Raw genomic sequence first — 12,307 nt, 5'->3', positions numbered from 1 at the left:
TTATCAAGCAAGCCACGGCATGGGAAAGCAGGCCACACGAAAAGAGGCCATATGCAAAAAGGAGGCTACCCCACAGCCTCTCTACACTTTGGGATATTATAAATTTCCCGTTAAACCAGACCACTAGCATTCAAACACAGAAAAACCTTCCAAACAATTTACATGCCTCGAAAAATGATCTGTGCCAGGGCTCTCCCTCCAATATAGACAGCTAAGAGATGGGTTTTTATACAACCATGCTAAAACTGTATTTAAGCTTCTTATACATGGAAATTATCTGGTATCTTTCACAAACAGCAAAAATATGAAAACTGTAACTCTTACTCATGGGAAATGTCAGACTAAGCCTACGTTTAGAGAAAAGTAAACTGAAATAGAGGAACTAACGCACGTTCTCAGGAAAACTGCCGCCCTGATCTCACTGCTAAAATTTCAGATACCTAGAACAAAAACAGCACAGGCCGAAAAGAAGGCAGTAGACTCAGTCCTCCAGGAGTATCAGTCACCTCCAAGGCAAACAAAAACAAGCGCAATCCCAGTGGCAGTCACCACTGCTGTCCTTTTCATCCAAAGTAGACAGTACTCCACATTTTTGGACTGGAACTCCTCCTGGGCATTATTAACATAGGCTATAAGGCAAGGATGAAGCAACCAGGGTCATCCAGCGGTTAGGATCTGGCAGTTCCGATGCAGGGGGCCTGGGTTCAATCTCTGCTCGGGGAACTAACAACCCACGTGTCTCACAGCATGGCCAAAAAAAGAAAAAAGAAGAAGCAACCATCACAAACAAGTCAACAGGTCCCAAGTTATGGAAGAATCTAGAGTTCTTCACTGGACTGGGTGAATATTACTATGTGGGTATCAGAATCAGCCTGTAGCCCCTGGATGGAATCAAGACAGAAACTGCAAATTAGAAGGTTTCAGTCAATCATTTATTATGAGAAATGGCCCGACTGGCAAAAACGTACCTCCAAATGTCTAATAAAGCATTTGCCAAGGGAAGGTAAAGTAACTGTTTACTAAAGTATGTCCTCAAAGTTTTCTTCCAGGCAGTCAATTTTAATGGACTCAGGGCCACTGGAGGTAACCAGGAATGCCAGGCTGAAAAGTCTGCTCTAGTCTCTCAAGGCAGAGACTGGGTTGCCAACGCAGATCTATCCCTTAAAGTGCTTGTTTAAGAAACCTTTATTTTCCCTAAATTTGAAAGTGAAGTTGTGAAAGTGAAAGTGAAGTTGCTCAGTCGTGTCCGACTCTTTGCGACCCCATGGACTGTAGCCTACCAGGCTCCTCAGTCCATGGAATTTTCCAGGCAAGATTACTGGAGTGGGTTGCCATTTCCTTCTCCAGCGGATCTTCCCAACCCAGGGATCAAACCCGGGTCTCCCGCACTGCAGGCAGACGCTTTACCGTCTGAGCTACCAGGGAGATCCCTAAATTTAACAAGCTATATTCCAGGGATTTGAATGAAAGGAGTCAGACAATCTATTAACTGATGGAAAGTAGCACTTAGCATTTGTAGAGAGAAAAGGGTTAACACCCAAGCCACAAAACCTTGACCAGCAGCACAGGTAATAAGTTCAAATTCTTCAACAGAACTGCCTCTCGTTAAAGTGATGAAAAATGCTAGGCATGTCACCATTTCTACCTGAGGGTAAATGAGTCTTTAAAAATTAGTATGGTGACAGCCCTGGTATAAAGTGCCCACATAATAAATAATGATTTAAGCACAAGTTAGCGTCCAGAAATTACTCCAAAATAAATAAAGCCAACCCACAATTGCTCCTTTGCCAGGAAAATAGAATGTAAGGTGGAATCTATGGAGCATTTAAAAATTTAATCTAAATCTCTCTTCCAGAGCTTTTATTAATACTGTCAAAATTCATTTTAACTCCATATCATCTTTTTTATACCCCCTGCTGATGCTGTGACAAGGATGGTCATGAAAAAGTGCTCAAAAAAGAATGTTAGAAAAGAAAAAAAAATAATAATCCATGAACAAAAATATCAGCACCTAATGTTTCACTGATTTTGACTTAAAAGGCAGAAGCATTTGGGAATTTTCTCATACTGCTGGCACCACAGATTACTATTCTGAAAAGCAATTTGGCAATACCGGTATTAAAAGCCTTAAAATAATTAATATCCTTGATTTAATAATCTTACTAATAGACGTATGTCTTAAAGAAATAGACAAATATTTAGTCACAATGTTCAGGAACATTTATATATGAAAAAAAAAAAAAAGATCAGAAATAACCAAAAAGTCTACAATAAGAAAATGGTACAGCTAACACAACACTCTGCTGCTATATTTTGAATCTATTCAGTCTCATGGGAAATTTTCACAATAAAATGTTAAGTAAAAAAATCATGGCACGGGATCTCCAATTTTTTTAAAACATATAATCTGCCTGCATACACACTTTATAAAAAGGGTTAAATTACAGATTTTTTTTCTCTTTATACTTTTCTGTTCTTTTCAAATTTTTAGCAGCGAATATGTGCTGCCTTTATAATCTAGGAAAGGCAGAGGTTACTAAAATTTTGAATTTCTGTACATAATTATTCATTCAATTTTCTTTTCAATTGACAACCAATGAAATAAACCAATTTCCCTGAAATATATATATTTATATAATCTTAATGAACAGACATACTCAATGAAATATTCTGCCTCCTTTGAGGGACAAAGTATGCAATTCCTTCAGGCTATGAAAGGAACACTGAGTCTAGTTTTTATTAGCAAGTATTTCAGCCCTAATTGTGGGGGATAAACTGTGGAGGGAAACAGTCCCCCAGTCCTTTAGGATCTTACAAATAAGTTACCTACACATAAAAAGATAATTAATTATATGAGATGGTTGGATGGCATCACCATCTCAACAGACATGAGTTTGAGCAAACTGAGGGAGGCAGTATGGACAGGGAAGCCTGGTGTGCTGCAGTCCATGGGGTCGCAAAGAGTTGGACACAACTTGGTGCCTAAGAAAACCTGGGCAAGTTATGTCAAAGGAAGAGCAAAGGATACTAAAGGCAGGACCCCCAAGGATGGGGCAGCACACAGACCAGGCCTTAGCCCTCACCAGGAGCAGTGGGACACCCCTTCTGGAAACAGGAGAAATCGACAGCAGAGTACACATGGCGGGGTGGGTGAAGTCAGGCCACTGGGCAGAAGTGAGATTATAAATATAATAGGGTTAGGAAGGCTGATCCTGAAGACTACCTAGCACTTCACCATTCAGGGAAATGTGATGAACTCTCAGTCTCTCAACATCAATGGGAAACTTGCTAGACTAAATTCACCACAGTCCCTTCCACCTGTACTTTAGATTAATTCAAGTGTCATCAAAGAGGTAAAAATGCACAGAAGCGGCTTCACATCACACAGCTGATGCGAGGCCTCAAAAGAAAGGAAAACTCTAGGTTTTTAACATGAAAGCAACAGAAGAATAAATTTAAACCAATTATAAAAGTTCACTGTTCACCTCAAGATTCCATAAAATATCGATTTTTGTTTTGACTTACTGGATTCTCTCATTATTACCCATACTACTTTCCTCAAAACCTACTAACTTATAACTAAACAGGTTACAGGTTTATATAGAAATGAGTCTTATAGCAAAACCACAGTTGACATTTCTTTTCATTGTCTCATTTCAAGTTTCAAAAATATCTTTCACTGCCACAACTGCCCATTTGAGAAGTTTACTTTTGTTTTAATGCAGGTTTCAAAGACTAAACAATTTAAAAAAAAATAAACAATTTAACTACTGGGAATCTACGCATGCACTGAATTCTTTACATCTGTTCTATAGTTTATTCCCTACCATCAGAAATGTAATGGAAGTATCACACCCATGTTACAGAACAGAAAGGAAGCCCAAGCCGGATAAATTCTTTCTATGCCGCAGTCCTACGTCCAGTTAAGGGCCGCCTGAGCTGACTCCTGAGCCCTGTATTTTTTCCTGCAATAACACAATGCCCTCCCCACTTTGATCTGGGCCTTTCTAATTCCCAGGAAAACAACAGCACTAAAATAAATCAATTCTGACAATTCTGTTTTTCCTCCAACTCTGACACACCGTGCAAGTTGCCTGATCCAGCCACCAACTAACAAGAGTGACACCAAGGACTCACCTAATAAACATTAGTAACAAACAGTTCCACTAAAAACCTTTTGAAATGTTTAGAAACTACACTTTGAGAAAGGAAACAACAAGCAAATAACCATTCAAAAGACAGACTGAGAATTACTGGTCATCTAAAAATGCAATGGCCCCTTGGAAAAAACTTCCCTCTTTAGAGTTTGTATACAGTTTTGTTATGGCAAGATTTCTCCCCAATGGCACAGAACAGTCAACACCAAGCAAATCATTTAAGCACAGTTTAAGAAGGTTCTATTTTCTGCTTTAAAAAATTTATCCTTACCCAAACTGCAATTATAATGTACTTTGCAAATTACATTCTCTCCATTTGTTTCTAACAAAGCACTTTCCTTCACAAGAGGATTAGCAAATACTCATAAAAGAGGAGAACAAAGGATCAGATCATGTCTTGAAACACTAGACTGAGTGTTGTCATTCTACATGTCTTCCATAGTACTCCGAATACTTTATACCAATAAAGAGAGAATTGTTTAACCTGCAGAAAATGAGAGAGAACGCAAAAGCAGAACTTTTAAATTCAATCACTTAACTCTTGTCCACTATTTTAAAAGTTACTGTGTAATATTTGGACTATTTAAGAGACCCATAAATATGGCACACTCTAAGCTTCATAATTTATCCAATGAATATTTGTTAGTATAGTGTCCTAGATCTAAAATGAACTTTACCTACATACATTATACTGTCTGAGTGAAACCTACATTACCTAAAATATACTCTCCTTAATACAAAAGAACCAACGTGTCTAAATATTAAACCCACTGAGATATACTATTTTAAACATTTTCCCTATCTATGCAATATGAAGACAATATAATGACCTAAGAGATATGTCTGTACACAGAAGGGGTGGGACCATCAGAGAAGAGCTGGGACAGCAACCTAAGCGTCACATTTCAAAGTGACACAGAGCCAAATTTTCTCGTTGTCTAAACCACAGAGGTGCACATTAAAAATTATCAAAATTCATTTACTCAGCAAATATGAGGAGCAGCATCATAGCATAAACAAGTACCATAGCACTTGGAACCCAAGCAGATACCCCACTTCTGTCAACAGGCATGTCTTTGTCTATAACACAAAGATAAGCACCACCTGGGATAATTACGAAGGCAAAAGGCGACAGTACACATTAGCAATGTGTCAGTGGGATTAAAATCACCCCAGATTTTTTTTCCCCAGCTTTTCACCAACTGGCTTCCCTTTCAGAGAGTTTGACATCTGAGAGGAGTTGTATACTTAGTTCCCCATCTTACTCTGACATCCTTATCCTCACCCTTCTCTGGCCCAAAACACCACCCCCTCAAGGCCTGTACTGGATATAACAGGAAGGCCACTGCCCTACACTGTTTACACCTCTCACGGGGACACGAAAGCTGGAAGAGGTGTTCTTTCCCCTCAATCTGCCTTTGGGAGTTCACAGGCGGCACCTCAGAGAAATTATTTTGTTTAAGCTAAGAACTGAAATTGGCTGAGGTGGAAAAGTGGCCTTAGTGGGACTGGGCCAGAAACACACAGAGAGCACAGGCTGTGAGACAAGGGGAGAGACAGGCAGGGAAGGACCGGACTCCCGAAGGTCCTGTGTCCCATGCACAGGAGCAGACGCTGCTCACATCTGGCCAGCCATGCCTCAGGGCCAGCACAAAGCCCACCATCCAGACCACTGCTTCCCCCTGCCCTCCGATGCCCCTGCACACCAGCTCCTATGCCCTCTCACAGCACTATGCCCGCTTCCATCACGGCCTGTGTCACAGCAGCGGCTACAGAATTATTTCTGTGATTATGTGATTAATAATCTGTAACCCCCACTAGAGTACACGATAAATTCAGCCCGCCTAAGACACATGTCTGCTTTATTCAGCTCTGCATCCCTGGGCCCGCCGAGTATAGCATCTGCCTGAAATATATAGATACACTTTATTAAATGAACAAATGAAAGCTGGCACTAAGAAGCCAAGGAAGAACCCTGAGCAGGGGAATGGCAATCAGAGATGACAGCTGAACAAACCACTCTGGCAGCAAAGTGAAGATCAGACTGGAAGGGCAAGACTAGAGCCTGAACACAGGCGAGGAGACTAGTGAAAAGTGTCTCCAGAAAAGTGACTGAAGACCTAAAAGTGAGGGCAGCCTGAATCTGGGCAGTGATGAGGAGGATCTAATGGAGGAGACGCGCTTAGGAAGTAGAATCCACAAACTCAATGCACAGGGGGCAAAGCAACGATGGGAACCTGGAATGACTCTAGTGGAGAATGCTAGCAGGTGGGGCACTGACTCACCAGGAATACAGAACGGCAACAAACATTTCCTGAGCATCTACCGCTTGCTGTTCTAGAGCGAAGATCTGCCTCTAGCTCTGGGATTCTATGAATGGGAAGCAATTTCTATCCAACCCATTTGGATACAACAGGTATGGTATCCATTAAGGGGCAGCGAACGACGGTTCAGATTTTTCACATTTCTTCACCAGGACATTTCTTGGGTACACTGACTACGTATGAGGCCTAACACTGGTCTGGGGATACAGCAATCAAAGAAGAGGCATCTCTGCCTCCAAGGAGCTGACAGTCTTCTGGGTATGAGACAGGTAACTGCATGACAATAACTGAGAAACTGAGGCCAGTGAGGCTATGATTTGACCAGTTACATGTCCTGTAACCTACGTTTCTGGAGCACTGATTTCATAACTTCCATCACATTTCAGGCCCACGTGTAGTTGAGGGGTTGCATGTTTGGACATTCAGACAGACACCCCTCCCACCAATCTTGCTCTGAGCCTGGAGACACTCCAGAACTGAAAGCAACATGGTGCATGGGCAGCCAGCGCCCTCCAACTCTGAAGCAACTGCTGCAGTCACAGGGCAGGGGTCTGGGGAAGAGGACACAACCAGTAAGGAGAGGGAGAGAGGCCTGCGTGGTTAGGAAAGAGCCTACCTGAGCAGAGGCCAAACGCTGGAGGTGCCAAAGGAGAATCTCAGAAGGCTCTGGAAGTAACCGCAGAGAAATAAACATTCAGGGAAGGCAGAGCAGAATCCTCTTTAGTCAGGTTCCTCCCCTTCCACCAGCAAGAAATGGTTTCCCATGGGATGGAAGGCCTCAACCCAAAGCAGATATACAGGAAAACAAGATGAGGAAATGATCTGCAGTGAGAATAACGCAGCTCCAGATTATCCAGACCAGACAACACATTTCCGGCGCTCACTCGTGAGGTCATTAAATCTGAGAGGTTTTATATTGGCCCTTCCCAAACTAAAACAAAATACCCAAACATGTCCTCCCCTTCCACCCCAAACCTACTGCCCTTCTTTGCCCCCTTCCTTTCCACAGCCTTAAAAAAAACAAAAACAGCTGCGCTGTCTCTACCTCCTCAGCTTCCTTTCACCCACTTGGATCTAAATTCTTCCTCCACCATCTGACCTTGTCTTTTCAACCTCCCTAAACCCTTGGAGCCCTTTCCCCTCTTCTCTGCCCGGGAACTCTACCTGTCCAACACTGGTTCAACCACTGCCTTCTGTGAGGCATTCCCCAGTCAAATTGCCCAGGGGTTTTCCCTATACCTCATCACAGCATTTGATACTACTGTCATTGTTTTGATACACTGTCTCAGTGTAAATATAATTCACAATAGCCTGAAGGACAGGAACTTATTTTTATTCACTTTTCTATTGCCACACTCTAACCCAGGGCACCCAAAGTAGACAAAGGCTTCATGAATAAATGATCGTAAGTTTAGTTTACCTTCAAAACTGCTACAAACCACTCAATTCTTCCACCTAAATTGCTCTAAGAATAGACTTGCATAGACACATACACACTGGGAAGTATCTATATTCTGAATAATTAGTTTTCTTTTAACAGCATCTTGGCTATAAAGAAACTCTAAATTTTGGTGGTTAAGCCAACAGCTGGCATGCAGTAAAATCAATTCTTTAGAGTTTCTCATCTATGTTTTTAATTCCTAAAATTCTGATGTGGAAAATGCACCTTTTTCCTGGGCTGCTGCTGCTGCTAAGTCGTTTCAGTCGTGTCCGACTCTGTGTGACCCCATAAATGGCAGCCCACCAGGCTCCCCTGTCCCTGGGATTCTCCAGGCAAGAACACTGGAGTGGGCAGTGTAATGAATTCTTAGGCTCAGAAAACCTGCTTCAGAGAACCAACCAAGCCTGATTTATACCAATGCTTAGAACCTGGGCTGCTCAATAGCTTCCAAAATAGTTTTTTTTTCCTTCTATTCAGTTTCACTTTCTATATGAAACACCCATAGTAAAGTTTAACACAATATTTCCTGCAACCAGTAAAAACATCTGAAAGCCCTTCAATTTTAATACGGACATTCAAAAGCCTTCATTTTAGGATTATGGGATTACATCTGAACCTTAACGGCCCAATGTATACTTCTGTTCTAGAAATAAAAATTATGTAACTTCTCAGTCCTTGTATGTTTTCTACAAATGGCTCTTACTGCAATAATACAGAAAAACTTACTCAGAAGAGCAGAGAGAAAAAAAAATACACAGAAAGTAACTTTTCTATACTAAAGAAAACGATTTTTTTTAATGCAAATTAAAAAAAAAAAATAGAAAGGTGGCAAAGTTCCCTGCCAGGAAAACCTTAAAGATGGAGAAATGAGAAAAGTTAACTCAATGCACCTGGCTTTCAATTAGTATACTGCTTCAGTAAGTGACTTGCCTCAATAAGTGACCTTGACAATGTCATTTCTCTCATTTTTAGTTCTGTAGAATGGGAATGTCATCTGTTTTCCTACTAGAAACAATTGGTCGAATAAAAGAACCAACGTGATTTTTTTTTTTTTAAGAAACTTGTCTAATTAGTTTGCTTTAATCACCATTAGCACAGTACATTCCTCTTCAGGAATCCAATTCCAAGAAAAATATTTAAGCAGACGTTGAGGACAGATTTCCTTAAGGGAATGATTTTATAAATCTGGAGAGCAATGTAACAAGATTATAAATTAACAAACTGATTACATAAGCCTTGACAACCTCAGGCTTTAAAGTACACTGATACACATTCTGATAAATTAGACTGATTTGGGACTAGCGCCTCAACCCCACACACGGAACCCAAACTGAGGCATCTGGTGTTTGATAGAAATCAGGTGGAATCTGATCAAGACGCGAAACATTTGCAGTTCTATTACCTGCTAGCCACGCTTCACCTTTCACCATAAAACGTGAAACGCATTAAGTCAGCTTTACCACCTGCTCCTAAAATTGTGACAATGTACTCAATTAAATGGAATGGGGGGAAGTAACTAGATAGTGTGAAAAATCCTATACCCTTAGACGTCCAGAAGCTGAAGAACCCTACTGCTAAATGCCCCCTCACCCCCTCCAAATACTGGACTTGAACCGAACTCACTATACAGCTACAGAATTTTACCTGACCCAAGTGTTAAGAACAGCACAGCTCCAGGAACCCTACTCAGGATAAAAGGCTGTCACTTTCCTGAATCCCAAGTCCAAGCAAACGGAAGGAAGGGTTTTGTAAAACGGTCCAGAAAGGAATCAACAGGCGATGACTATGGAAAAGAACGGAGGTTTTCCAATCTGAAAAAATTCTAGCTGTCCCTCGGGAACGGCACTGCTCCTCCTTCCTTACCCCGATGCCCTTTCTCTACAGACAACAATATCCCCATTCTATTGTACGGCTGCAGTTTTAGCAAGAAATCCCCTTGCTGCGCCAGATCTCCAGATTCTTTTGAAGAAGGAAAACACCTTTAGTGAATAAAACACCGTACAAGAGAACCTGGGCGCGGGGATCCGCGGGCGCCGCACTCGGCCCGCTCCGGGGCGGGGCGCGGGGATGCGGGCGCCTCCCGAGGTGCCGCAATCCCGCCGCGGCCGCAAGGGCAGGGCCTCGGGGCGCCCGTGGCCGGCCGCCGCAATGCCCGCTCCCGTGCGGGCCCCGCCGCCGCCCGCTGCCTGCCGCCAGGCCATCAGGCCGCACCGCCGCCGCGCGGAGTCTGGGCCGCCGCAGCCCAGGGCCCGCGTCCTCCCCGGCCCGCGACGCGGGGAGCGCGGAGCGCGCAACTTACTTTCCGCCTGCGGCGGGCGCCCCAGCCCCGCCGCCCAGCCCGGCAACCGCTGAGGCCACTCGGCGGCGGAGGCCAGCCAGTCCCCCGCCCACGGCCGCCGCTCCCGGGTGCACTGCGCGCTCGCCCCTACCTCAGCAAGCAGGCGGGCTTCCGTCCGCAGCGGCCGCGGCGCCGACAACTCCCTCCCGGCCGCCGAATCCCCGCACCCAGCACTAATCATAATACCAAGCGGGCAGCCGGCCGCGGGGAGGGGGTGGAGGACCGAGACGCGCCTGCGCGGGACGCGCGTCATTGTGACGCAGGCGCCGGGGAGGGGCCGCGGCGAGGGCGGGGCGGGGCGCACCTGCGGGCTTCGGCGCGCGAGCTGCTGCAGGGCATCCTGGCAGCGCCTCGACCCCAGCGAGTCTGGGCTGCTGCTGGCGGTAGGAAGCGGGCGAGGCGCCCGAGCAAGACCAAGCTGATGAAGGAGGAAGCACTAGGGACACGGGACAATGGCCCAGAAAAGTAGCCGAGCCGTGGCGGAAATCGGAGGGAAAGGACCGGGTCCTCACGGGACTCTGCGTCTTGGGGCGGGGGTCTGAGGGCACCAGGCACTTCACCCTTCTAAAGGTTCACCAACATCCCCGGCCCAGGTTTAAACAAAGAGCGGGAAAAAAATATACGTTCACGAATACACGTACATATTTTTTTTCTCTACAGTTACTTCTCTCTGGGAACCCAATTAGAAGGAATTGTGTTGATTTTGTGCTATTTTTAAAAAAGAGAAAAGCCCAGCATCTGAACACAGCGCTGGCTTTAAAAGTCAGCAGGAGACCCTTGCCTGGCCAGGCTGCCTCCTCTGGAAAAGCGTGAAAAGGCGAAAGGTCGTGAGAAGTATTAAAGCATGTCAAGTCAGGGACTCAGAACATGCCAGGCATGAACCGTGCCCCGGATGGTTCAGCGCCATGGTCACCAGGCAGGAGGCTCCCAAATGGAGCTTAGCGACGGCCAGAGTGTAGAGTCTGGGAGGGTGAGAGAGAGGGGCAGGCGCTCCCATCTACCATCCTTGGAAGCCTGGCGCGCCATGGAGATCAGCTGCCCTTGCTTTCTGGAAATAAGTGACACGCCAGAAGCCAGATTCTCCAACTTGCTCTTCCATTTCGGTTTCTCCCAGCCCTCCACCCCTCCCCCAAGAGAGGACCCCTAGCAAAAAAGGGCACAAACTGCCGCGTGGAAGGCAGGGGAGGGGGTGCGCTGCTTAGATGCTCCAAATGTGATTAGATCGACTGGAGGGAAAAAAGAAATCTAGATGGCTTGAGCAATTGTCTCTGCTGAGCTGCAAACGTCAGAAGCCTGTTTTTTTCAGACTGTCTCCTGGGCATCTACTTTGCATGTCTGAAGATGACTGGAAAGCAAGAGTGGATTGTTGGGAGGTACAAACACTCAGGGTAATAATGGAAGTTAAGGGGGGCTTCCCAGGTGGCACTAGTGCTAAAGAACCCGCCTGCCAACGCAGGAGATGCAGTCCAGGAAGAGATGCAGGTTCGATCCCTGGGTCAGGAAGGGAGAAAGGAATGGCAACCCACTCCAGTACCCTTGCCTGTAGAATCCCATGGACAGAGGAGCTTGGAGGGCTACAGTCCATGGGGTTACACAGAGTGGAACGGACTCTGCTCTGTGATGACATAAATGTGAAGGAAATCCAAAAAGAGGGAATATATGTATAAATATAGCTGATTAACTTTGCTGTATAGCAGAAACACAACACTGTAAAGCAACTATACTCCAATTCTTTAAAAAAAAAAAGCAAAAATAAAATTAGAACAGTCTTGCTATAAAAGGTATCTAATAAAGGCTTATTATATTTTTTTAAAGTGGGGGGGGGGGGCACGGTTAAAGGAGGACTCCAAGTTACCCTAACACTCTGGCATGGGGTGATGTCACTGGCTGTTCCGGAAAAGCCTTGGGCTATGGGCCTCTGCCCCTCAGGGCTGAGTCGAGGCCCCAACCTTAGGATAACACTGGCTTACAAAGACCTTCAAAGAATCATCTCACTTTGACACACATTCTAACTCTAGCAGTATGTTCAGCAGGAGCTTGTGGAATT

The 12,307-nt window shown here is 44.7% G+C and overlaps 1 protein-coding gene across 9 annotated transcripts in view; it reads right to left on the bottom strand.

The window, feature by feature from the left end:
* The window catches only part of SNRK (SNF related kinase), a 68,431-nt gene extending 57,803 nt beyond the window's left edge, over positions 1-10,628 (bottom strand). Inside the window, exons 1-2 of one of the 9 annotated variants that reach the window (XM_069560735.1) lie at positions 10,352-10,472; positions 7,098-7,303 (exon numbers count right to left, since the gene is read on the bottom strand). Coding sequence is in view for 1 of the 9 variants with exons in the window: in XM_069560733.1 (XP_069416834.1) it covers positions 7,098-7,147; positions 10,352-10,441 (140 nt within the window). In the remaining 8 variants the exon portion in view is untranslated. Of the gene's footprint in view, positions 1-7,097; positions 7,304-10,221 lie in introns of all 9 variants that reach the window. The other 8 variants (XM_069560733.1, XM_069560739.1, XM_069560740.1 and 5 more) reach the window with 8 other exon arrangements.
* Positions 10,629-12,307: the final 1,679 nt, after the last annotated feature.

Source organism: Ovis canadensis, chromosome 19, assembly GCF_042477335.2.
Source record: "Ovis canadensis isolate MfBH-ARS-UI-01 breed Bighorn chromosome 19, ARS-UI_OviCan_v2, whole genome shotgun sequence".
In the NCBI taxonomy this organism is placed as follows: domain Eukaryota; kingdom Metazoa; phylum Chordata; class Mammalia; order Artiodactyla; family Bovidae; genus Ovis; species Ovis canadensis.
This window is presented reverse-complemented; position numbering and strand designations above follow the sequence as displayed.